The 25,036-nt window shown below is 45.5% G+C and overlaps 1 protein-coding gene across 1 annotated transcript; it reads right to left on the reverse strand.

Annotated features, from left to right (window-relative positions):
- Window positions 1–13,432: 13,432 nt before the first annotated feature.
- LOC137211629 (LIM homeobox transcription factor 1-alpha) lies at window positions 13,433–24,591 on the reverse strand. The gene is made up of 5 exons (XM_067714191.1): window positions 24,431–24,591; window positions 21,448–21,525; window positions 19,946–20,015; window positions 17,835–18,005; window positions 13,433–15,870 (listed from the first exon to the last, which is right to left on the reverse strand). Exons 3-5 carry the CDS (start codon window positions 20,013–20,015, stop codon window positions 15,710–15,712), a joined length of 402 nt encoding a protein of 133 aa, XP_067570292.1. The 5' UTR covers window positions 21,448–21,525; window positions 24,431–24,591; the 3' UTR covers window positions 13,433–15,709.
- Between the last annotated feature and the right edge of the window lie 445 nt (window positions 24,592–25,036).

The following is a 25,036-nucleotide window of genomic DNA, read 5'->3' on the forward strand; positions in this document are numbered from 1 at the left end:
ATAAAACATAGCCCCTTATGTCACTGGTCTGCTTAGTGCTCTTAAAGAAATGGTTGGTAACACCGCTGAAGCCTTCACCTGATTCAAGGAAGTAGCCCCACATTGAACTAGTAGTCATTGCATTCTTCACTTCCTCACACTCCCATTTATTTAAAAGCCACTTTCATTTAAGAACGTTATAGATGAGGGACTTCCCTGGTGGCACAGGGGTTAAGAATCCGCCTGCCAATGCAGGAGACACGCGCTCAAGCCCTGGTCTGGGAGAATCCACGTGTCGTGGAGCAACAAAGCCCTGCGCCACAACTACTGAGCCTGTGACCTAGAGCCCGCGAGCCACAACTACTGAGCCCGCATACCTAGAGCCCATGCTCTGCAACAAGAGAAGCCACCGCAATGAGAAGCCTGCGCACCACAACGAGTAGCCCCCGCTCGCCGCAACTAAAATCGTACATGCAGCCACGAAGACCCAACGCAGCCAAAAATAAATAAATAAACTAATTAATTTTTTTAAAAAAGTTGATGATTTCATCTAACAGATATTTAACAACAAAAAAAAAGGATGTAATAGATGAGCCAGTAAAAATGGTTAATTTTATTAAATCTCAGCCCTTGAATACAGGTCTTTTTAAAGATTTGGTGTGATGCTATGGGAAGTACACACAAAGTGCTGCAGCTGCTTACTGATGGATGACGTTGCATCGCACAAAGCTCTTATGTGATTGTTCAAGGTGCGAGCTGAACAAGCTGCTCTTCCTGCAGGATACCATTTTTACTTGAAAAAGTGACTGACAAACAATGGTTATGCCAATTTAGGTATTTGTTAGACATTTTCTCAAAAATGAGCAAAGTGAATTTTTCAATTCAAGGGGAACAAACTGACAATTTTTGTTGCCAATAATAAAATTCGAGCGTTCAAAAGAAAATGAGACCCTTGAAAACTCCCATGTACTTGAGAGCTTGACAGCTCCCCAGTCCTCAAAGACTGCTCTGATGAGATCGGTGGTGATGTTAACAAAGGTGATGTTGAGTATGGTGTAATGAAATGTGTCAACGCTGGAAAGAGTTGTCTTGCTCAGAGAATCAATAGTTTCCAAAAGACCAAGGAACGATGTCACAAAATGAACCATGGATTTAAAAAATCTATTCAAAGTGCAAGATTGACCCTTGAATTTTTAAAAATAAACTTTTTTTTTTAAAGTTTGTTTCCCTGAAGTATAGTTGATTTACAGTGTTGTGTTAGTTTATGCTATAGAACAAATTGATTCAGTTATATATATATATATATATATATATTTCATATTCTTTTCCATTATGGCTTATTACAGGATACTGAATATAGTTCCCTGTGCTATATAGTAGGACCTTGTTGTTTATCCATTCTATATATAATAGTTTGCATCTGCTAATCCCAAACTCCCAATCCATCCCTCCCCCACCCCCTCTCTCCCTTGGCAACCACAAGTCTGTTCTCTATGTCTAAAAAAAAACTTCATTTTTGATAACAGTTTTAGATTTAAAGAAAAATTATGAACTCAGCGAGTTCCTATATAACCTGTGCCCAATTTCCCCTATTATTAACATCTTGTATTAGCATAGTACATTTGTTGTGATTAATGAACCAATATAGACACATGATTATCAACTAAAGTCCATTCTTTATTCAGATTTCTAGAGTTTTCACCTAATTAACTTTTTCCGTTCCAGGACCCCATGCAGGATATCACATTACATTTCATCACTACGGCTCCCCTTGCTCTGACGACTCCTCAGACTCGCCTTGTTTTTGATGACGTTGATAGTTTTGAAGAACATCGGTCAGGTATTTTGCAGAATGTTCCTCAGTTAATTTGTCTGACATTTTTCTCATGATTCGACTGGGGTTATGGGTTTGGGGATAAAGACCACAGAAGTGGTATTTTCATCACATCATATCAAAGGTGTATACTGTCAACCTGATGTGTGACTGTTAGGTTCGTTTTAGTCACCTGGCTGAGGTAGTGTTTGTAAGGTTTCTCCACCATTGAGTTACTCTTTTCTCTATTTTCATACTGTACTTATTGGAAGGAAATCGTTAACTGCAGCCCACACTTAAGGAGTGGGGAGTTAAGTTCCCCCTCCCAGCAGGCAGGGTACGCATATAAATTATTTGAAATTGTTCACACGGGAGATTTCTCTTTTCTCCTCCATTTATTTGTTTATTCAATCATTCGTGTATATATATCAATATGGATTCATACTTATTTTATACTTTGGGTTATAATCCAATACTTCTTTATTAACTTTGCTGCTTAAGTTTTTCTAGCTTTGGCCACTGGCAGCTCTTTCAGTTGACTCCCGTGTCCCTTTGATGTACCCCCATCATTGTGTGTGTGTGTGTGTATGTGTTAAGTAAGGATCATCTTGTAGATATCCTGCCCCAGTCCTACTAGAATCGGTCATTTCTCCTAGGATCCCCAGTTCCTTGTATTAGAGAATGGTATTAGAAACCAAGATCTAGGTCCTAGGTACTAATGGATTTTAACGTAACAGACAGCATGGTTTCAGATTCAAATAACCTTTAAGGAACTACAACTTGTCAAGTTTGGGAGTAACAGGAAAGAAGAATAGCCACATAATCTTAAAAAGGCTATTAAAATACTCCTCCCTACAAACACATATTGATGTATCTGCATGAAGCCAGATTTAACAGACTGAATGCAGAAGCAGATATGAGAGTCCAGCTGTCACTGTGAAGCCAGACGTTAAAGAGATGTGAAGAGTGTAAAACAAAGGTAACGGCAAATTATTTTTCTTTTGGAAAATATAGTTATTTATTTTTGTGGTATTTATGTTAACGTGTAATAGTTTATTATGATTATTTTAAAGCAGCTAATAAATATGTTACATTTTTCTTGGTTTAAATTTCTAAGATGGTAAATCCCAATACATACAGTCACATAAACAAAAGTTCTTTGAGTTTCTTAATAATTTTTAAAAGTGTAAATGGGCTCTGAGACAAAAAGGTTTGAAAGCTGCTGGCCTAGCCACAGCAGATAATTGTCATCTCTCTCGAGCCTCTTTCACCTTCCCTGCACCCTTGCCTACCTCTGATCACGCTGGTGCTTAAACCCAGAACACCATTCCTCTCCTGGTCTCCAGGCCAACTCCCTCTCACCTCCCAAGACACAGCTTGAATATCTTATGCAAAGCATTCTCCGAGTCCCCAAGCAGATTTAAGTCTGCCCTCTCCTATATTCCCACGCTCCTTGGTACAAATTTCTATTTCAATGTGTGTCTTGTACTGATTGTAATTTTGTGTACCCGCTTCTCTTTTGAACAAGGGCAGGGGCTCATGTGATTCATCATTATACACTGATGCAGAATGTAATGCCAGGCACATATTTGGAGCTCAGATATGTTTGCTGAAGGAATAAATGAACAGCTGACCCAGTGACACCCATCTCTTCTGGTGACTGAGCAGGCCCCCCTGCTGGCTTTACATCTGAATGAAATATATCTTTCCCCATTTTTCTAGGGCAAAGGCCAAGTGTTTACATCTTGCAAATTTCATTTAATTCAGCGAATAGTTTTCAAATGTCTGGTGTATTCCAGGCACTGTGCTAGGAATTAGAGGTAAGAGGTGTGGAGATGATGTCTAGCAGGAAATAACTGGTCATTTTGATGTTTGTCCCTGATATGTCTTCCCTAGTTAAGGGCATCCAGGACCAGTTGACATAGAACAGTCAGCTGCATAAATAGGCCAAGGAGCAAGCAATTACCCAGTCAATTCAAAAACTGTAGGTGGCTACCCTAAGGAGGGAAGTGTAGAAAAGATTTTATACCGGCTGGCGGTCACATTTATCCAGATTCAACAACTGTGTGCTATGATTCCTCTTGAATAATGATACACAAACATGACCAAGTCCTTGTTCTCTCAATATTTTAGCATTTTCTTTTTGGCAAATATGGGGTAAAAGGAGGTAGAAAGAAGAAAAGAGAGAGATGATGCAAGAAAATTAGAGAATTCAACTGACGGTGCCCTTAGCCAGTAACACGAGGGAAATGCTAACACGTTGCATTTGCAATGGAACAGCATTTTCAGATATTTCAAGCTAGAACTGCAGCATCTTCCTTTTTGCCACTCACTGGGTATTAGAAATTTTTTTGGCCCAAATTATCTACATGTGTGTTGTCTGATACAGTAGACACTACCCACATGTGGCTATCAACGAGCCGAAACGTGGCTAGTGGGACATGTTGAAAAATAATATTTTGAATATATGGGATTTAATAAAATATATGATTAAAATTAATATCACCCATTACTTCTTACTTTTCTTTTAAACATGGCTAATGGAAAATTTTAAAACCCACGAGTGGCTCATATTATATTCCTAGTGGACACTGCAGTATACTGTAGCCTCACTTCACCGTCTGATGTTCAGGTTAGCAGAGGCCCTGGTTCGAGTCATTTCTCTGCCCCATAATGACTGTTCACTTGGCTAGAAACCCCTCCATTTAACTCCAAGCCAAGGTCTCTGCCTGCCTTTGCAAAGTGAGGTAATTAACATAAGATCACTCAGAGCAGACTCTTGCCCTCTCCTGATAATATCACGTGGAACTCCCCACCTGAAAGATAATCTCCCAGCAAATCTCAGCCTGGCCATCGGGCAAGATCTGAGGACAAAAGAGGGGTTGTTGATGGAATGTCCCAATCCCCAGAGGAAGGTCAATTCCGAATTCATCCTTTCTCCTCGCTGCACCCTCCTGCACCTGAGGAGACCTTCATTTCCCTTGGAATCTCCCCCCAGAAGACCCCCACCTCTGAGCCTGTCCAGCTTACTGCTCTGCAGTAACAGTTGTCAGCGGCAGCCCTGGAATCACGGCAGGCATGGAGCAGCCTCCCTGGAGAAACTCCCTCTGAGCCGTTCCCCTGGCCGGGCTGGATCCCAGACGTGAGCCTGACATCTCACAAAGGCTGGTTCGAACCCAGTTCCGTGTTCTGTGTTTGTATTCATCAAAGGCAATCTTCCTCCACAAAGGAAGATGGGACGTGGTAAGATCTACTTGGTGTTGCCGATTTTAAAAGGCATCCCCATGTTTCTAGTCACTCAGGTCCAAAAGGTGTTTAATCTCTCTCTCTTCTTCCCTTGTCTGATCAGTGATCAAGTCCTGTGACGTCCGCCACGAAATCCTTCCCCCGATTAGTACCCTTTCTGCCCTTTCCCATCCCCCTACACCAGGCCATTACTTTGCCCAGAGTGACCACAATAATTGCCCCCAGATTAAATGCTGCTACTGATCTCATGCTTCTACGCCTCATACCAATCTGGCAACCGGGCATCTTTATCCCCATTGAGTGATAAGAAACAGGTTTGAGGGGGAAAACGTGTGGCTGAAAGTGGCAGAATGACAAAGCAAGCATATCTGAATCCAAAGTGCTCTTGTGCTCTTTCTACACTGGTTTCCCCATCACCGTGGAATGAGAAAGAGAGAACCGAGGTCATATCTGTCTAAGTTGTGTCTGTTTCTCCATTGGTCAATGTCTGAATGAAAAGTGAAAAGTTCAATCCATCACCCTAGGTCTTCCGAACATCTGACTGTTGGGGGTTGTAGGGACCCAGCTGGCTGACATGTTTGGAGTCCTGACTTGTTGGGATCTATACTTTAGGTCTCTGTTTTGTATTGCTGACTGTATTTTGTTTTGTATCTATTTGTCTCATATAGATTGTTAAATAAACTGTCAAATATTTTCCTAAATAAATATACTAAAAATACTTAATAATATGCCATGCCTCCTTACTAACCTTTAAACTTTATGAGAATGGAAGCTGTGTCTATCTTTATGGCATCCCATAGCAGTGTCTCTTTCTCGTAGATGCTCAGGAGATGTTTGTTTGAATTGAAAAATTTCTAATGCCTGGTAGATGAGGTCCCAACCGCTAAGGAAGCATCTGAGGTCCTTCCCAGCCCGCAAGGCCATAATTTAATTTCACAGCCTTGGGTCAGCCATTCCCCAACCCCTCTTCCCCTGCCTGCAGTGTTCTAGCCACAATAGAGTTCCCCCCAACACTGTATTCTGCTCTTTCTGGATTGTCCTCCCCTCTATTCCTGGCATTCCCCTCATCTTCCAAGGTCCCAATTAGATATCACCTCCACCGTGATGTCATTGCTAACCCTCCTTCTTCACTTTGCCTCTGTGGAACTCTGCACACACCCTTGCGAAAAGTCCAATTATATCATACGGATTTATTTACAAACCTTTTCTCACCAGCTAGAATTATGCTCTGTGGGGAAGGATTAATTATTTCCAGAACCTAGTGAGGCAGGAAAATATGTGACTCTAAAATATTATTTTATTCTATTGCAGCAGAATTAAATAAAGGCAAATGAGTAAGGATTCAGGACATGGGGGGGAAATGTCTTGATTGAAAACATAATGAAGAAAAGCTTTTTCTCATATTAAAAAGGGATCCCTGAGAGAGAGGCGAGAGGGAGGAGATACAGGCATGTATGTATATGTATAGCTGATTCACTTTGTTATACAGCAGAAACTAACACATCCTTGTAAAGCAATTATACTCCAATAAAGATGTTAAAAAAAAAAAAAAGGGATCCCTGGCTTGATTAGGAGAAGGAAAAGGGTGGGATACCACATAGGTTTCCTAGTAATGTTATCAGAAGACCCAACAGAAATCACTGCAAGGTGGGTCAGGACCCTGACAGCTATGAAAAAGGTAGATGGCATTGACCATGGTGATGGGCGCCTTGGGATGACAGCCAACACCAGATGGGCCCCTTTCTCTTAATCTTTGGCTACACTGACCCTGCCCAAGACACAAGACTATAATATGGCCAAGGAGAGGGAAACCCAACCTAGAGGAAAAGGGATTGAAGCTAGACTAGGTTGCCATATAGAAAATAAGACAGATATTCTTCTTATAAAGCTGAGTTTTCAAATTAAAATTCATACTCACTATTCTAGCCTAGTGACTGGCACAGAGATAGCTCTGAAAAAGTTTGCCTAAAATGTTGAGTGGATGAATGAATAAATTTATTTAAATTTGCCATGCAATTGCTAAACTTTTATGGTAGGTCTAATGGGTATTTAATTGTTGGAGTTTGGGGGAATAATAAATAACATGATTGGTTCTGTTTCCCAAGTTTGTGACTAACCAGCAAATATTACAAAGGAATCCGCCAAATGGAGATTTTTTTTAAAATCAGCTTTATTAGTAAATCTAATTAAAGGATGAAGTTTAGATCTGCAGCCACATTCAAGATCCATAACACAATCGCCTTAAATGGAACTGTTCCCCCAACTGCATTTCTGTCCCAGGAACCTTCCACATGGATGAACCAGGAATACCTAATGCTGAGTCCAGGCCACAGAGAGACGCCAAAGACTCACAGACTCAGCAGGGCTGGGCCATGCATGCTCAGCTCCTTTCCCCAAACCACCATTCAGATATTTATGCAACTCCTTCAGGGAGAAGGAAGTTAGAGGGGAGGAGAGAGGCCAGAAGTGTTTCTCCAGTGGAATTCTCCTCACAGAAACATGAGACAAAGGGAGCAAAGTTTCCTCTCTAAAATCAATAAATTGTTTGTTATTGGCATGATGTATGATTTGTGATCAATCAACTCCACTTGGCCTCCCAAGTGCCTTAATTCTCTTCCAATCATATTAGATTGGTCCTCCACCCAGGCCTATCTGTTCAAGGCAGAATAAGGTAGACCAGATGCCTTAGGTGTCTTTACGTCCTTTTTCCTACTTCAGAGTAGGAGCAAATTTCCTTAGACTAATTAGTTCAGCCTCCTGTTTTCTGCTTTCTCACCCAGATTATAGCAGATGGTTGGAGGAAGCAGTTTGTGTATCACAGGAAATTAAAAGAGCATTTTGCTTCTTTTCAACTCTCACGTCTTCTGGGTCCCCAATACACACAGATATAACCATTCTTAGGATTTGTCCAAATTCTAGTTTAGGGCTAGGATTAAGAGAAAATACCTGGCCAGCCACGAGAGTGTGTGATTTCTGGCCAAATCTCCTCATAAATATGTGTTATATGTGTGTGTGTATACATATTATGTACATACATATGCATATGTAAATACAGGTATTTATACATATATATGCATGTATGTATACACATATATGTGAATAATTTAAATCATGAATACGAATGTATATAAATGATTTTTACAGCTACACTGGTGGCTAAAACTGGGGTATGTAGGAAACAGTGTATAGAATTGCCTGTTCATTCTCTTTCAGGAGGCTGGGTAATCTGAACAAGTTCCACATTGGTTGTAGATGCCCAAATATATGTAAGATATTTAGAGAAATTTGTGATGAGGTGAGCAGATAAAAAAGCCACCGTGACATCCCTTTCTTCAAGGGACAAGAAGACCCAGCTCTAAAGTCTCTGCTTTTTAGATCATCTGTATATTCTAAAATCATAAGACTATCATTCCACCATCTATTTGCCTTGCCTCAGTTGACTCCCATTACCTAGGAATATATTGTCTGGACATTTCACTTTTTATCTACAGAAGGGGAACAAAATGAGCCTAGATTTCTTCCTAAATGGGTTAGGATTAGACTTAACTATGAGTCAAAGAAACACAAAACAACAGTAACTTAAAAAAAGAAAGTTTATTTTTCTCTCATATATACGTGAGAACATAGATAGTTCAGGGTTAGAATGGCAGTGTGTCTCTCAGAAGTCCTCAGGAATCCAGGTTCTTTCTACCTTGTTGTGTCACCATGTGTGGCCTCCATTCACAAATTCATCTCACAACCTCAAGACAGTTGCTCCAGTTCCAGCCATTATATCTGCATTCCAGGCAGGAAGAAGACAGTGACACAGAAGAAGAGGGGAAGGGCACATACCAGTTGTCTTTTAAGAAAGTTACCTCAAAGATGCCATATGACACTTCTGCCTATCTCACTGGTCAAGACTTAACCAAATGAACACACTTAACTGAACTGGATTTTGAGAAATGTAGGCTTTATTCCAAGTTACCTTGTACCAGCTAGAAATGGAAGGTATTGCTTTAGGAGAGAATAGATGAAGGGAAATGACTAGCAGCCCCAGCCACACCTTGAAATGGGATATCTTTGATCTGTGTTAGTAAATCACTGGCAACAAGCTCCTGTCACCAACAGCTTCACCATCAACCTCATTCAATGCCTCAAATTCCACCATCAGTCACCCCTCCACTCCAACCAGAATGGCCTCTATGCATCTGTACTTGAACACACCTTGCATCCTTTCCTCTGTACTAGTACCCACTCTGGTCCTTTTGTTTAGAATGTCCTCCCTCTTTCTTGCTACCTTTCTAAATTCTATCCATCTTTGAAGGCTCAGTGCAAGCCCTACCTTCTTGGTAAAGCCTCTTCTCTCCTTACCTTTTCCCAATAACTTCTCTCTTTTCAGAATGCCCAAAGCACACATTACCTATGCCAGTAACCTGACACCTGGAATATATAGGCATATATGTTGAGTTTGTTTGCACATCTTTTACTTTCAACTAGATTGTAGGCTCCTTGTAGGAGGAAAGGTATCATAACTTCTCTGTACCTCTCACCATCCCTGGCATGCATGTGCTTCTAAACTTCTGAGTATCTTGACACTTAGAAGTCAGGGCTGGGGGAACAACAGAAAACTGAAATCTTGGAGAAATAAATTAGAAAATGCACTCCGACCCTAACTAGCTCTACAACCTTGGACTTAATTTCTCTGAGCTACAGGTTTCTCATCTATAAAAGGAAGGAAGTAACACCAGCCCAGGCTAATCCAGAGGGTTGTGGTAAGGACCTCACACACACACACCCTTTGTACAAGGCAAAACACCACACAAATTGTAGGTATGCAGCTTTGTCAGGGCTTTTTGACTGCAAGCAACTGAAACCAACTCAGGCTAACCTGGGCAAAAAGGGTCTTTATTGGAAGAGCAGGAAAGATTGTTCACAGAATCATAAGGTATCTGGAACTCAGTCTCGGCAACTGTTGGGGAGCAGGGCAACTCTGGGAACCAGACAACAGGAACTGTTTGGCCATCTCATCAGGAGCACCTTCAGAAATGAACTAACTCCAAACAAGTTTCCAACTCTGTGCCACTCTCTCAGATGTCAATCCTGGGAGGAAACTGTTGGCTTAGCTTTGATTATATGTCCCTGCTTCTTGGTTACAGCAACCCAAGTCACCCTGATGGAGAAAGGTCAAAGTCCTGAAGGAAATCAGTGATGTTATCAGTAGAGTGAATGGAGGCTGGATAGCCAAAAAGCAGCAAATGTCCACCATCAGCTTAATAACAGTGTTGATTGAGTGACAGTGGTCCATTCCTTTGACTCTGAAGACATTTTGCATTAAAGATACCATAAGCAACTTCTTTAGGCCTTATCAGTGAACACCTTGGAGGGCATTAGTTCATCAGATTCTTTCCACGCATGGTAGTTAGAATAAGACCTTACAGAAAGGAGATGCAGAACTACATACTTGATGGGGGGAAGGCGCTAGGAGAGATGAAAAAAGACTCAGCTCTATCATCACTGGCTCACAGAAGCCTTCTCTGACCTTCCTGACTAGGTCACACCTCCCTGCATTCTGCTCTCTTATAGCTCTTAGTGTTCTTGGTAGCTCCTGATACTATGCAAGTTAAATTTATTAGCATTTTTGATTATTGATTCTTTCCTCCACTAAGCTGTAAGCTCCACGAGGGCAGGGCCAATGTCTCTTTCTGCTCACCTCTATTTCTATGACCCATCCCAGAGCCTGGCACATTCTAGATGCTCAGTAAATACTTACTGAAGGAATTAAATACATGAATAAATAAGGTGCTAAAAAGGCCAGAGTGATCAGCTGCACAACTATCTAGGGAGGGTCATTCCCACCACAAATCAGGGGAGGTTCCATCTTTCCCGTCCTAGGCACACGGGGTGATGGGGGGGGAGATTAAAAATAGTGACAGATTAGCTAATGCACCATCCATTAGGGGCTGGGCCACCCTAGTTTTTTTTTTTTTCCAGAATCCACCCTTGGAGGGGAGAAGGCCCATCAGGCAGTGGCAGAGGTAATCCACAGCTTCTGAGAGAGGAAATAAGATATTCTCACTCTGATCCTACATTCACTGTCTGATAACATCACCCTGATTTCCTTCCGGGCCATTTCACAAGCAGAAGCACTGCTCCCCTGGATGCCATGATCCCCAGGTGGTCCATCTGCAGGTGCCTCCTGAGACAAGATATTAAGAAGCCCTCCTGTTTGTACAGCACTGTGGTCTACAAAGAGCTTTCGTAATTACTTCCTTTGATGCTCACCGTGACCAACCTGTAAGACAGGCAAGTGTCACTGGCGCTATTTTACAGATGAAGAAATGCAGGCTCAGAGCCCCGCTCAAGGTTATTTAGGGAACTTCAAATATGGCATAAACTTCAAGGTTAGGGAATCGCCCATTGTCCACATCATCCACGTGTAGAGGGACTGTATTTTTAGCAAAAATGTCTCAAGGCCTTTTTCTTGAGCCCTAAAGATAGCTCTCCCCTTCTTGTCATTGAACAGAATGTTGCAACATGGAAAACAAAGGGATGCAGGAAAACAAGGTATTAACTTGGTTTTTATTCTAGTGAAATCATGTCAGTTTGCAGGTCAACTTGGATTGACTGGATATATTTGGATTTGTATGTGAGGAGATGGGAGAGGGGAGAGAAGGAGAGAAGTACTTTGATTTTACTGGAGGTTCAGTTAAAAATTTATTTTGTCTTTGAGTTTGGAATTGACAAATTCATTCCACTTTCTTCTCATTTTCACTCATGCTAGGTCAACTCAGAACTCTCTTATTCAGCCTGTGGCTCTGGGCTCTCGCTCACATCTCAGCCCTAATGTCTAAGGAAGGCCCCAGGTGACAGATGGCTGGAGAAATCACCTATGACCTGACTGCTTCTCCTTGGGGGTCAGAGTTCTTAATGTGTCTTTGGAATTGGAATTTTATCCTCACGCTTCGAAAAAACAAAACAAAACAAAACAAAACAACAAACCACTCCCCGACAACCGTAAGTCAGGCTATAGAAGACCCACACTGAGATTTTTGTGTGTGTGTGTGGTACGCGGGCCTCTCACTGTTGTGGCCTCTGCCGTTGTGGCGCACAGGCTCCGGACGCACAGGCTCAGCGGCCATGGCTCACGGGCCCAGCTGCTCCATGGCATGTGGGATCCTCCCAGACTGGGGCACGAACCCGTGTCCCCTGAATCGGCAGGCGGACTCCCAACCACCGCGCCACCAGGGACGCCCCCACACTGAGATTTAAAGGAGCTCCGGTGAGGCTTGACTAGGAGCCTTCCTCTCAAGTGAAACTGGATGTGTTCTTCTTCTTCCTCAAATGTGGTCTGAGACTCCCAGAAGCCTTTCATCAGTGACCAAACCCCGAGTGCAGAGTCTGGTCCCTGGCACAGCAGCTAACACGTGGGGCACTCACCATGGGCCCAGTGCAAGGCTAAGTGCTTTGCGTGTGTTTTCTCACTCGTCCTCAACACCCCTCTGAGGTAGCTAGTGACAAGGACCCTGCCTGTCCTTTGGATGAGCAGTCAGAGGCTCAGCAAGGGGAAGTAACTTGCCCAAAGCCACGCAGTTAGTAAGGGGACGAGCTGGATTTGGATCTAGACACACCCACTTTCAGCTGGAAGGGGAGAGAAAAGAAGAACGGAAACAACCATTCCCCAGCGAAATCCTGGATGGAAGAAAGGTGGCCTTCTCACACGAACTCCCTCCCAGGCCTTTCATGTGAGCACAAATAGAAATTTCTCTTGTGTTGGAGCTATTATAAAATTGGGAGGAGTGATCACAGCAGGTAGCATCAGCCCGGTTCCTCCACACAGGTACTGAACCCAGCCCTGCAGACTCCTTTGAGAAGTCTGTCAAGTCTAGGCTGATGCTAAAGGAGAAGTAGTTGTCAGGTAGGCACATATGAGGGGTGAAGGTCTCATCCCTAAGCTCTGTCTGGAAAGCTGGAGATGAAACCAGGGCTGGCCTAGTGGAGGTCAGTCTGAGAGAGAGGCCTCCTAAGTGGGTTCCACCTGCCCACATCTCTCTCCTTCCAGGCCCTCGTGAGAAGCAGGGCCAGCTTCTACCATGGGGTGGATGAGCCAGGGACAGGGGTGGAAGGGCTGAACAACTGCAGGCGGGTGACCGAACATGCTGGTGCCTCCCCTCTGAGTGTGTCTTCTGGTCTTCCAGCCACACTGTTTCCTGACTCCTTTCCTCCATGAGCATAATCTTTGCCTATCCACACATCGCACTGAAACTTGTTGAGAATGTTGGGAGAATCTATCAGGGGAGCACACTGTCTGTTGCTCTGACCCTGTCCCTGGCAAGGCACCTGCCTTCAGTCCTGTGTGGAGAATCTTTCTCCTGCCCCGTGACTCTGCTCTGACTTCCAAGTAAATGCTCCCACAATGCGAACCACAGCTGCTCTGCCTCGAGTGAACTTGCTGGTGAGGGTGGAGTGTTGCCAGTGCCTCCTTCTGGAGGGGTGTCTGTAAAGAGTGAGGTCTCTGAGTCCATCTTGGCAGGAGGGTAAAAGCCGCTTTCTCCTTCTGTTTTGCTGTCGTCACTTAGTCACGCTTTCCTTTCATGCAAAGCTTCCCCCGCTGTTGACAAAACATCCTGGTCCCCCAACCCCCAGCCCATCACCCCTGCCCCTGAATAAACACCAGCTCATTTGTAAGAGGTTTTTAATTTCACCTTGGTATGCCATTAAGGAGTGGAATAAGGATCTCTATTCATTTTCCCTCACAAAATATCTGCTACTTTTCTCCAACTGATCCTCTCACCATGGAAGCCTGCGGAGCCATATAGCATCTGCATGATTTTCACTCAACAGACTGGTTTGGGTTTCTGGGTGGTTTGCATAAATTATAAAAAAGAGCACAAAAATCATACAACATCGACTCTACCATAAGGGGGCGTGTTCCCTCTGGCCGTGCAGAGAGTGATGGAGACAAGTAGCTGTGTCCGAAGCTCTGATGACTGGTGACATCTCTAGGAGTGAGGCCAAACCTGTCCCAGCCTCTCTTGGAGGAGTCCTCCGTCTTCCCCATCAACTCATTCTGGTTTCTCAGGAAGCCTCCTATCACAGAAGTAGCCCATCCTAGCACCACAATTGGAGGACAGGGTGTGGAACTGTCCCTGTGTACAATGGCAACTGGGTCTTCTGTGCTCGGCGGCCCGGAAAGTGAGCCGGAAGGAGGAGCCCTGTCTTTCCAACTGGACCCCCTCCGCCTCTGCGAACTCCAAGAGGTTGTTAGCAAACAGAGCGTCTGGAAAAGGAGTCAGCACAACTTCTTATGAAAAGAGCCAGACAGGACAGATAGGAACTATTTCAGGCTTTCTGGTCCACATACAGTCTATTGCATATTCTTCTCCTCTTTGCTTTTTACAACCCTTTAAAAATGTAAAAACTCTTCTTAGGAGGCAGGCCATAAAACACAGGCCTGCGGGCTGTGGTTTGCCAGCTCCTGGTCTAGAACATGACGATGCCCTGTCCAACCCATCCGTCACAGCCTCCTTCCCATCGAAGGCCTCTGGCATCCCCCCAAGCTGCCCTGAGCTGGTATCTGCAGTGCAGCCTTTGCAGAAGGGACCGTGGCAGGCAGAGTTGCCCTCAGGTTCCTGCTCTGCAGCCCCAGGTATCCTCCTTTGCCAAGTGGCTGGTCTGGTTGTATTTTAAGCAAATATCAGATATTAGTCTCAGCCCTGCTCATGTGTCCTGGGGTTGAATGAAGCCTCAGCGTCCCCAGTGAGGTAGGTACATACTATCAGCCTCGTCTCACACTTGCAGATGGTGAAGTTCAAGAGCAGAAGTGACTTTCCCAGCACTGCCCATCAGCCACATGTCTGAATTTCAAAGAAAGCCGAAGAATCTAGGCTTTACATTTTCTAAGGACATGATCAGGGATTGTTCTGTCCCACCCAAGCCCAGTGATTCCACCACAAACAGCGCAAGTCCAGAATCCACCAGTGAATACTGTCAGCCACACAGAGCTGCTCTCCAGACCTCAGTGACACTCTCTGAAAACAGAACGAACTCAAGCACTCAAAGCTACGGGGCCTCGGTGGAGCAGCGCTCTCTGCCCTGCCTACAAGTCTCTTCAAACTCAAAATAAAGTTTATAAAAGTAAATTATCTCATTTTATAACTTAAGTGCATCAAGCATTTCCTTAAATATAGTTCACACTGAAAATAAAGTTACTTTTTGCTGTACAGTTGGTGTCTGTTATAATTAGGAATAAACTTTGATGATAAAGTATGAAAGGTTACACACTCACGCACACATCTATCTACCTGTCTGTCTGTCTGTCTGTGGGTGTGTGGATGGGTAGACATATGCACCTCTTGAAAAGAGCTTCCCCAAAAATGGCGGGAAGTTGTTAGGGGTCTCTAGGTATCTAGTTTGCATGAAAATGCCTATATTTAAAATCCCTGTCCTTAACGATAAACACATCTTCATACCTAACACTAAGACTCTTATTAGAAACATTAAACTATGCAATCCGTAATGTATTCAGTCTTTGGAAATGCCGAGCTACACCATATCATTATACAACAGCATCCCGGACAAAACTCCCTCCCCAACCCACCTCTTCCCTGCCTCCCCATCCTAAAGCCAGCTGACCCCTCATGTAATGCGGTTGTTCCAGAATGGGAGCCTAGCCGGAGAACTCGAGGGGTGAACTCAAGAGGTGAAGTAAGAATTCTGCATGGAATACAGGTGGTCAATGGGGTTTCCCACTCTGGACTGCAGGGGCCCGGCTTCTGAGGTTGCTAGGAAGCAGTCACCCAGGTTACTGAGAGAGGTGTCATCACTGTCCAGGTCGTGGAAAAGGGGCTCAGCACCTGAAATGGAGAGGAAACACTGGCATGAGGGTCTGGAAGGAGGGACTCATTCAGTGCTGGGAAATTCAGCGGAATTCAGCCAGCGTGGTCTGAGCACGTCCCCCAGGGGGCGCTTTCTACTGGGTGCTGGGGAGGGGGTGGGGGAGGGTAGAGCTACATAGAAGAGTAGGAGCGGGCATAATCCCTGTCCACAAAAGATCTCCTTAGGGGGGCTCACGTCTACAACCGAAAATAATATGAACTAGGATATAACAAAGTGCTAAACTGAGTGCAGCATAAGCAAATGTCAGAATGTCTAGACGGTGAGGGTGGGAAGTGGGCAAGACATAGCACCACAGGCTGGAGAGACAGGGGCAAGGGCTTCTGGAGGACTTTGGCCACAAAACTGGTTCTTGAAGGAGGGATGGTAAGAAAACAAACATCAGCTCTGAGAGTGATGCACACGAAATCTCCGGTGATAACACCTGTCCTTTCAGATAGCACAAGTATACTGAGTGCCGGCTGTTTCCCCAGATTTGTACTGCAAAGGAAAGGGAGGTTAGGTGCCCAGACTCAACTAATTTACATCTTTGACCAAAAAAAAAAAAAAAAAAAAACAGGAGGGCAAACTGAGCAACAGCTGGGGGACCACTGTGACCGGAACCTTGAGGATGTATGTTTCACCTCTACTTCAAGTAAACGGGAAAGATGAAAACTGCAGTTTATAAAAATGGTCATGTGGCTTTACTTATTCATTTTACGGAAGGATTCATCACAGGAGTCCTTTATGTAACAAGACCCCCAGGACTCTGAAAATGTAAGAATTTGCAAAAAAACCCAAAAAGTCATTTGCCCTGATTTTGCATAGTGGTGAAGACAGGTACAGACCTTACCTGAGTCTTCTAAGGGAGCAAAGAGAATGGTGGTCACTGGAGCATGCATATACATATATCTATGTGTGTATGAATGAATGAGGTTGGTCAATGACGTTCCTGCACATGGCTGGATCTTGATAAGTGTTTGCTGAATGCATCACATGGGAAGATAGGGCTGATTTTAACATTATAGATAATTTTTTTTTAATGAAGGCAAAAAAGAAGTTGATAATCTGTGCACTGAGGCATATATCTCTGATACTAATGTTTTGAAGGCTTGCGGAATAAAACATTATTTTTAGCTATCAGGGTTAACAATTGCAGATTTCACAGTACAGATGAATGTATTACATAGGCCACTTACCTTCTCTGTATAAAAATGCAGTGGCCTATGTTTGGCACTGAGATTGAACTTCAGCCTTCCACTCCAGAGCTTGCCCATCCCATCAGGGTGCCCAGGCCCCAGCTTCTGTACATCAGCTTAAGCAGCAAACTGGGAAAATGGGGGAGTCTCAGCTGTCCCCATTCCCTGTGTTTAAAGCAGCTCTGTTTTGGCTGGGGTGAGACCGGGAGGAGATATTTTTCACTTCACAAGTCAGTTTATGTTTCAGGAATTACATTAGAACACCTACTAGTATCTATAATAGGAGAGTCCAATTCAAACATCTGTTTTCTGTGCTTTTCAATATATTTTTTTCTTATGTGAGAGTTCTCATAATTAAGGCCTCTGCCTATATCACTGCTGATAATGCTTATGAACATGTAAGTGTGGTACCTGGCATGAAATGAAAGACTTGGGAAGTTCAATCCCAACAAACAGGTCTACAATGAAAACCCAACCTCCTATTCAAACTAACAAATAAGAAGCTTCGGGGAAAAAAAAAGAAGCTTTGAAAAGGAGAATAAATGGAAGCGTGACTAATGTGTACATGTGCTGGTCTTTCTTCTGGAGCCATCAGTTGGGTGATTCTAGCAGTATTTTGTGGGACACTCCTTCTGCTTTGGAACTTTAATGAGCATCTAGGAACTGTGTAGAGGTGTCTGGGAGGGGATGAAAAACTCACGCAAGCAAGTTGTGTGAGGTCCCTGCACGGCTTGAGTCCCTCTTACCATAGGGGTGCATGTGGTCTCCAGGCATCTGGGGTGGGGTGAGACCCTGTCGGAAGGGATCTGAGCTGTAGACGCTCTGCTCGATGGCCAGGAGCTGCTGTGGGGTGGGCAGAGCGGTGTAGGGGTTCATGATCCCTTCCATCCCAGCGCTCCCGCCACCATTTGTCTGAGCTGTGGGACAAAGAAGAAGACAGATGATTCTCCATGTGCAGGCCAGCATCACACGCTGGGAGGGAGGGAGGGCCACAGAACAAGCTCTGAACTTCACATGCCCCACTGGCTTGTGACCACACAAGTTGTCTGACCATGGCTACATCATTTTACTTCCTGGATCTTGGTTTCCTCATTTATAGAACGGAAGGGTTGAGGTGACATCAGTGGCTCCCAGTCTGTGCCCTGCCAAGGGCCATCAGGGATTGCCTTGAAGGATAGGCATGGCGGGTGTTGTACTTGGAGAGCTTCCTTGAACTCCATCACTAAAACAAAGGCGTTTGATGCTACACACAGGCTTGGCAGCCAATGGAGTGGATGCATCTAAAGAGGCTTCCAGCATTACCCCACTAGGAGTCCGTCCGTCAAGTGGGGTTCACGACACCGGCCCAGCGGACCTCGTGTAGCTGATACAAAGACTCCATGAGATCGTGTGTATGTGCTTTGGAATGACAACTCGCTACACTCGTGGACAGAATTTTATCAGAAAAGGAGGACTCTGTTCCGGCCTCCACATCCTGCTGTGGTTCTCTGAACACAGTGCCATTAACTCTCAGGGACTCAATCTGCCACCTTCTTAAGTCTACCCTAGGAGCTGCCCATAGAATTCTTCAAAGTTCCAAGCACTAGGAGTTTGTGTTCTCATAATGCCTTGATGAGTTCTCCTCCCTTTGAGCGTGTTGACCTATATGGAGTCAACTTACATGGGTCCTCTTAAAGCCCTCTGACACCTGTGACCCTTTCTGAGGTGCACAGTGCCGTGTGATAGGACTAGCAGGCCCCATTCCCCTACCCTAGGGATGTGAGCCTGAGGTGCAAAGAGACAGAAAGACAGGTCCCAGATCTCCAAACAGCATTGGGAGGTGGAACTGGGGCAGATTCAGGTCTTCTGACCAGCTCGCGGCTCCACCCTGCCCCAGGGCCCATGCCCTTGCTTCACTTCTCTCCCAGAGCATCTATCTTGCCATTAAGATACTGTCTGGCCTAGAAGGTCAAAAGCAAAAAGAACCCTTGACTGCAAGAGTCAAATTCTCGTTGGAGCCTAGCCCAGGTATCAAGCACAGGTAAGGTCCGTGCAAGGACAAGGGGCTCTGTTTAGAGGTCAGACAACCAATGTCACATTCCACAGCCTTCCAAGTGTGGTCCAAGGCTGGCAGCAATGAGAGCTTGTTAAACACGCAGACTCTCTGGGCCCACCAAGACCTTAAGAATCAGAACCTACACATTACCAAATACCAGGTGATTTAGGTGCATGTTAAAGGGTGAGAATCCTTGCTCTAGGGTACAAAGAGACCACTCAGGTAACGCTGCTGGACAGCTGAGATGGGGAGGGGGCAGCGCATATCCCTTTAAGAATGACATTGTTCTAATATAGTTATTCTTGCTTTTTTTCTCTTAACTTCCTTGAAGGGTCCCACAACCTGTCCCTCTTCACACCCTCCTCAGTCCCCACACCACCCCTATTAAAAACAACAACAACAAATGGAGGTAAGTGTGAGTTAAGGCAGCGTGGCCGAGCAGAACTCAGAATCAGAGAGACAGGTTCCAGCCCCAGTTCCATCTCTCATTGGTCTAGGACCGTGGTTGCCTGGAAGGAGGAGGGCCACGTGGGATGAGAAACTGGGCATGTCTTTGACCCTGTAGGTAGGCCTGACACAGTGCCCTGACACTGCAGCAGGGCCGGGCAAAGGGGCTTTGCATGAGGGTAGGGCCACCTCCAATCCGCAGTTCTGGACCTGCAGAACCCTCTCACAGTCCTGATGGTTTGGTCCTCCCTGGAAGGTCCCATCTCCCAAGCAGGTGTGGACTGGGCTTCACGGAGCTCAGAAATGTCACTCCGAGGGCTGAGTGGTTGGAGGCGTCTGGCAGGAGAGGCCTGGCCGGGAGAGGCTCCAGCTTACCGGAGCTCAGCCTCTGGGTGTTCTGTTGATCTTGCTGTTGCTGCTGCTGCCGCCGGGCCAGCTTCTTCATCTGATGAGGGGAGGACCACAGGATTAGAAGTCAGGGGGCCTGCAGCAGGTTCCTGCGGCTAGGCCAGGGGGAAATGGCTCGTGGGTAAAGCAGAGGGACCCCTTCCCCTGCTTTTACTCAGGAAAGGAGCCACACTTCAGGAACAGCGCCTGGAGCCCGCCCGATGCGTGGTGGCTGAGGGCTTTTTACACCGCAGCCGTGGAAAGACAGCTGGCTGGGAAGCAACAGTGTGGCTGGTCTTAGCAGGAAGAGGGATTTCCTCTCAGTGCTTATGTTGTGACAGTTATATGTGAGGGGATGTAGGGTCTTCAGCCCAGCTTAGATGTGCAGCAAGGGCCTGCTGACAGGGTATGATTTGGGATGAGGCTGGTCCCCCTAGTCCCCTATCTGCTGGTCCTTGTGGCAGAGACTCCTACCAGGAGATGCACGCCTCTAGGTAAGGAGCTTGACTCCCAAAGCAACCTGTTAACACACAGACTTCCCAGAAGGAACAATGTAACCCAATGTTTCTCAAACATTGGAACATTAGGGTTCCATGAGACATTAGCATACATTTTGAGTGAGTGTGTGTGTGTGTGTGTGTGTGTGTGTGTGTAGGGAACACTAGATTTTTTTAAATCTAGTGTTGTTGTTTTTTTTTTAAATTCTTTACTGTGAGATTTCTCAGACCTTCAAATATGCTCTCTGCTTATGAATCCATAGGCTATAGGTCCTCTCAAACCTACGGAACCATGAAATCCTCTCATAGAAAGGACCATGGACTACACACCAGCAGCCCTGGTGTGAGGAATTCAGTGAGGGAAATGATATCTTAACCAATCATTTCACCCACTAAAGATCAGGGCTGTAGAGAACTGGGCCACTAACTCATGCATGTACACAGGTAGGAGAATAAATAAGTAAAGGTCTAAAATAAGTAAAAGACCACGGCAGGGGGATGCAGACCTTGGTAGGATCCAGCAGACAATAGGATGGTTTGGGCCTATATCAGGGAAGGGTGGGGCACTGGGAAAGGTGAGTCAGGGCGTCCATTCCATGCGCCATAATGTTGTCTTAGACCTATCATGTGGGTGCTATGTAGGTTTCCCTCTGAAGCTTCAAAGGAACTCTGGTATCTGTGTTAAATGAATGGGAATTAAAGAACCTGCTTTTACCAAAAGACACAGAAAGGCATTTCTTCATGCAGATGGCTGTCCAGATTCACAGTCACAGCCACTAGGAAAATAAAGGCCATCTCACTAAAACAACTGCCCCGTCTCTCCCCCTTCTGCAGGGCTGCTATAGCTGAAATGACTGCTGAGCACAAAATTTCTGAATCAAGAGAACTATTCTATCCAATGAGTTGAGGTTAGAAAATCTGCTGGCAAAAACAATGTCCTACTATTGTTTCAGGAAACCGGCCCCACAGAGACAGAAGTAAGAAGCAGATTACCTTAGCTCTCTGGTTCTGGAACCACACCTGAACGACACGGACGCTCAGCCCTGTCTCTGCAGCCAGAGTCTCCCTCACCTTGAAAAAATGGAACGTTAGAAATATAGAAACATTGGCACCTCAGAGTAGAAAGCAGAACGTTCCCTACGTGGTGCACGAGGAGGCCAACAGGCTGCATCTTCCGTAGGAGCTGGCGAGTGTTCAGTGTTCAGCGAAATCCCAAACACAAGAACATTGCTCTCCTTCAGGCGGACAGAAGGTCCTTACCCAGGTAAATGAAGAGAAGAATAAGCATTAATTTTGATGTGCATTCCAAGAGGTGTTCCTGGGTTTCTCTTCCTCTGGAAACTAGGCCTTCAGGTGGTTCTTAGATATTAGCAAAATCTATTGCTGTGTTTTTAGCTGTATGCCAGGCATATGCATTAACCTACTTAAGGAGAACTGAGGGTGAAAACGACTTTGCAAAAACAAATGGTTCTCTCTTGCTCTCTTCTCCTGTCTACATTCAGACTTAAATTTTTGGTTTTGTCTCTCATAGCTTTAGGTCACTTTGGGTGTTTCATGAATATTCATATTCACTGTGAGCCTTGCCCGAAGGAAGTAAGTCAAGAGCCATCTGGGATCCGACAGAGCAAGAGAGACAGTGCTGATGCGGGGACATGTCCTGGGACTGTGAAGAGACAGGACCATCAGGGTCCCTATTATGAAGACTCGTGTTTCAACATCTGCCCTCTATACAGGCATTTGGTGAGGGGCTGGCAGAGTGGCTAGAAGGGAAGGGGGAAGAAGCACAGATTTCCCAAGAGTGGTCCTGAGAGACACCGCCCCCTCTTGGTTAGATTCTGAGGAGATGAGATGGTAGGAGCTCCTTGAATAAACACAGAAGTCGAGCAAGCTGGAGCCCTTGGGAAGTGCTCATCTTTATCATGCCACTGGGGGTGAGGCTTAGAAGCAGGATAATTAGAGAAGATTTTACAGGCACATCCTTCTGCAACGCCAACTGAAACAGCAGTATGCCCAGGGGCCCACGTCCACCTGCTGAAACCCTATCCATCCTTCAGAGGCCCAGCTCAAAACCCACCTGTTCCACAAAGCCTTGCCTGACCCCCCAGACAGAGGCGGCCTTTCTCTTCTGGCAGCTCCTGGCTGCCCCTCTGTTCTGGTCCTCAGAGCGTTCTCCCCAGTGTTCCAGTGTACACATCTCCTCCCCTCTGGTGGCCTAGACGCTGCCCGGGAACAAGCACTGGGCACAGGCCATACAGAGGCTAGGAGTCCAGTACATGTAGAACAAGTAAACCAACGAGGAAGTGGGAACTGGTCCTTGCGCAGGTCTACCTTGGAGCTGTTGCCACTTTCTACCAGCTCTTCTCCCAGAGCTTAGAGGGCGGTGAGGGCAGGGAAAGGAAGTCTTCTGCAGGTGGGAGAACATTTTTCAAAAGGCAGAAGTGGTGGGAGACTGTATTATCGTTCCTCCCCGCCCCTCCTCCATGGAGGGGTGTACGCCTCCCCCTGTACTCACAGTGGCTTAGCCACATGACTTGCTTTGGCCCATGGAATGTAAGTGGATGTGAAGTTGGTGATATTCAAGGAGAGCCATTCAGTGGGACTGCCCACTGTGACTTGGCCTCTTGCTTTCTGCCGTCGTCATGAGACCCGTGTGCCCCAGGTGGCCACTGCCCTGGACTCTTTAATGAGAGACCGGTGGGGCAGGCCTGAACCTGAGCCCAGCTGGGTCACAGCCAACCCACAGCCCAGGGGCAGGAAATAAATGTTTGCCGGGAGCCGCTAAGATTTTGTTTGTTATTGCAGCAAAAGCCCATTCATACAGAGAGGGAGGCGTGCTAAGGGATGGGATGCTAGCGATGGATGCTAAGAAATTTAAAATGTCTTTCTTCTATGAATTTCAATTCAATTTCAAGAAAGCTTTCTTTTCTTATTTTTATTGCATAAAAGACAGTACCCAGCATACGGCAGGGAGTCCATAAATGGTGGGTACTTAATAAGCGGACACAGTTATTTGTGGCAGAGACTACTAATTGTCTCCAATATCCATTCTCTCCTTCCTCCTCTTAGCAATGTTATCCCCAAGTTTTAGCAAGGCACACGGACACCCAGATAGACTCATTTCCCAAGTCCCCTTGCAAGAAGTACAACCTCAGGATTAAACCCTAGCCAACACACATGAGTGAACGTGATGCAAAAAATCCCAGGGTATGTCCCTAAAAGGGCAGCTGCTTGCCCCGACTTTCTCTTTCTCCACCATGGTAGCTGGAAGAAATGGTGACACCTGGAGCAGCCCCTTGGACCCATGGGATGGATAACAGAGCTTCTCGGCCAGTCTTGGATTGCTTATCTCTGGACTGTGATGTAAGAAAGACATACACTCCTATCTCATTAAGTCACTGTATTATTATTATTTTTTTACGTAACTCTTCACAGCAGCCCTATCTGTAACAGCCCCGAGCTGGAAACAACTCACATGCCCATCAACAGGTGAATGGTCAAACAGCCCATGGTATAGCCATGGAATACTATGCAACAACAAAAATGGATGAACCACAACACAGATGAATGTCACAATCACCACCTCAAGCAGAACAAACTGGACCGAAAAAGAATACATGCTACAAGCCACTGTATTTTTACTGTGTTGTAACATTTCGATCTATATCCCAACTGGAACCTCTTATTGTTATTCTCCCCATTGCTCTCCATGAAATGAAAGGTATGAGCAAGTAGCCAGTTGGAGTGGGTATGCATACCCCAAAGCACAGGGAGATTCTACCATGACCCCGGCCACAGCTGCAGTGATCCCTGGAGTCTCCAACGGGGCTCAAGGCCACATGCCCAGACTCTGTCTGAACAGCATCTCCCACCCTGACCCCCAGGTGCACAGTGACACCCCAGAGGAGTCCAGGGTGCACACAGAGAAGAGGAGCCTCGTCCCCTTTCCTCCCTTCTTCCCCCCTCCCCACAACCATACCTTCCTGCACGGCTTGGAGGATACTTCAAACGAGGCCTTGAATGCTCTCCTCTGTTGGGTTGTCAAGATGGTTCTGGGACGTTTAGGGCGCTTATGGTCCTTGCCATCCTCAGTGGCTCCTTTCCCTGCCCCATGGGCTGACTTGCAAAGACTTTCTTCATCATCACTTTTGCCTGAAAGAAGCAGAAAATAACGTGTTGAGTCCCTTAAGGCCACTTCCTGGAGTTGTCTGTTATTCCATAACAAGACACTTGGGTCCACGTTCCAAGGATGACTTAAGACATGAATGCAACACCCTGTGTGATACTGATCCCAAAGCCCCCAGGAAGGGCTAAGGAAAAACTTCTAAAACGTGGAGACAGGAACCAGGAAGTCCACGATCACAGCTCAGGATTTTCTCTCGGGAGGCTCTCCTAGCTCCACGTTTACTAGTTGTGTGACCTTGGGCAAGTGACTTAACTCTCTGTGGCTCAATTTCCTTATCTGCAAAATTGAGATATAGGAGTACCTACTTCATTGGGGTTGTTGTGAGGATTAAATGAGTTTATCAAGAAGGCACTTAGAAGGCTGCTTAGCATATAATAAATGCCCAGTAAGTGTTGGTGG

This window comes from Pseudorca crassidens, chromosome 2 (assembly GCF_039906515.1).
Source record: "Pseudorca crassidens isolate mPseCra1 chromosome 2, mPseCra1.hap1, whole genome shotgun sequence".
Lineage (NCBI taxonomy): Eukaryota > Metazoa > Chordata > Mammalia > Artiodactyla > Delphinidae > Pseudorca > Pseudorca crassidens.

What these genes read in the sequence shown, in the direction of transcription:
- LOC137211629 (XM_067714191.1), bottom strand. Translation starts at nt 20,015, where the DNA reads ATGAAGAAGCTGGCCCGGCGGCAGCAGCAGCAACAGCAAGATCAACAG. An exon ending in CACCCAGAGGCTGAGCTCCG is followed by an intron (nt 18,006 to 19,945) that starts GTAAGCTGGAGC and finishes TTTGTCCCACAG; the next exon opens with CTCAGACAAATGGTGGCGGG. An exon ending in AGACCACATGCACCCCTATG is followed by an intron (nt 15,871 to 17,834) that starts GTAAGAGGGACT and finishes TCTCCATTTCAG; the next exon opens with GTGCTGAGCCCCTTTTCCAC.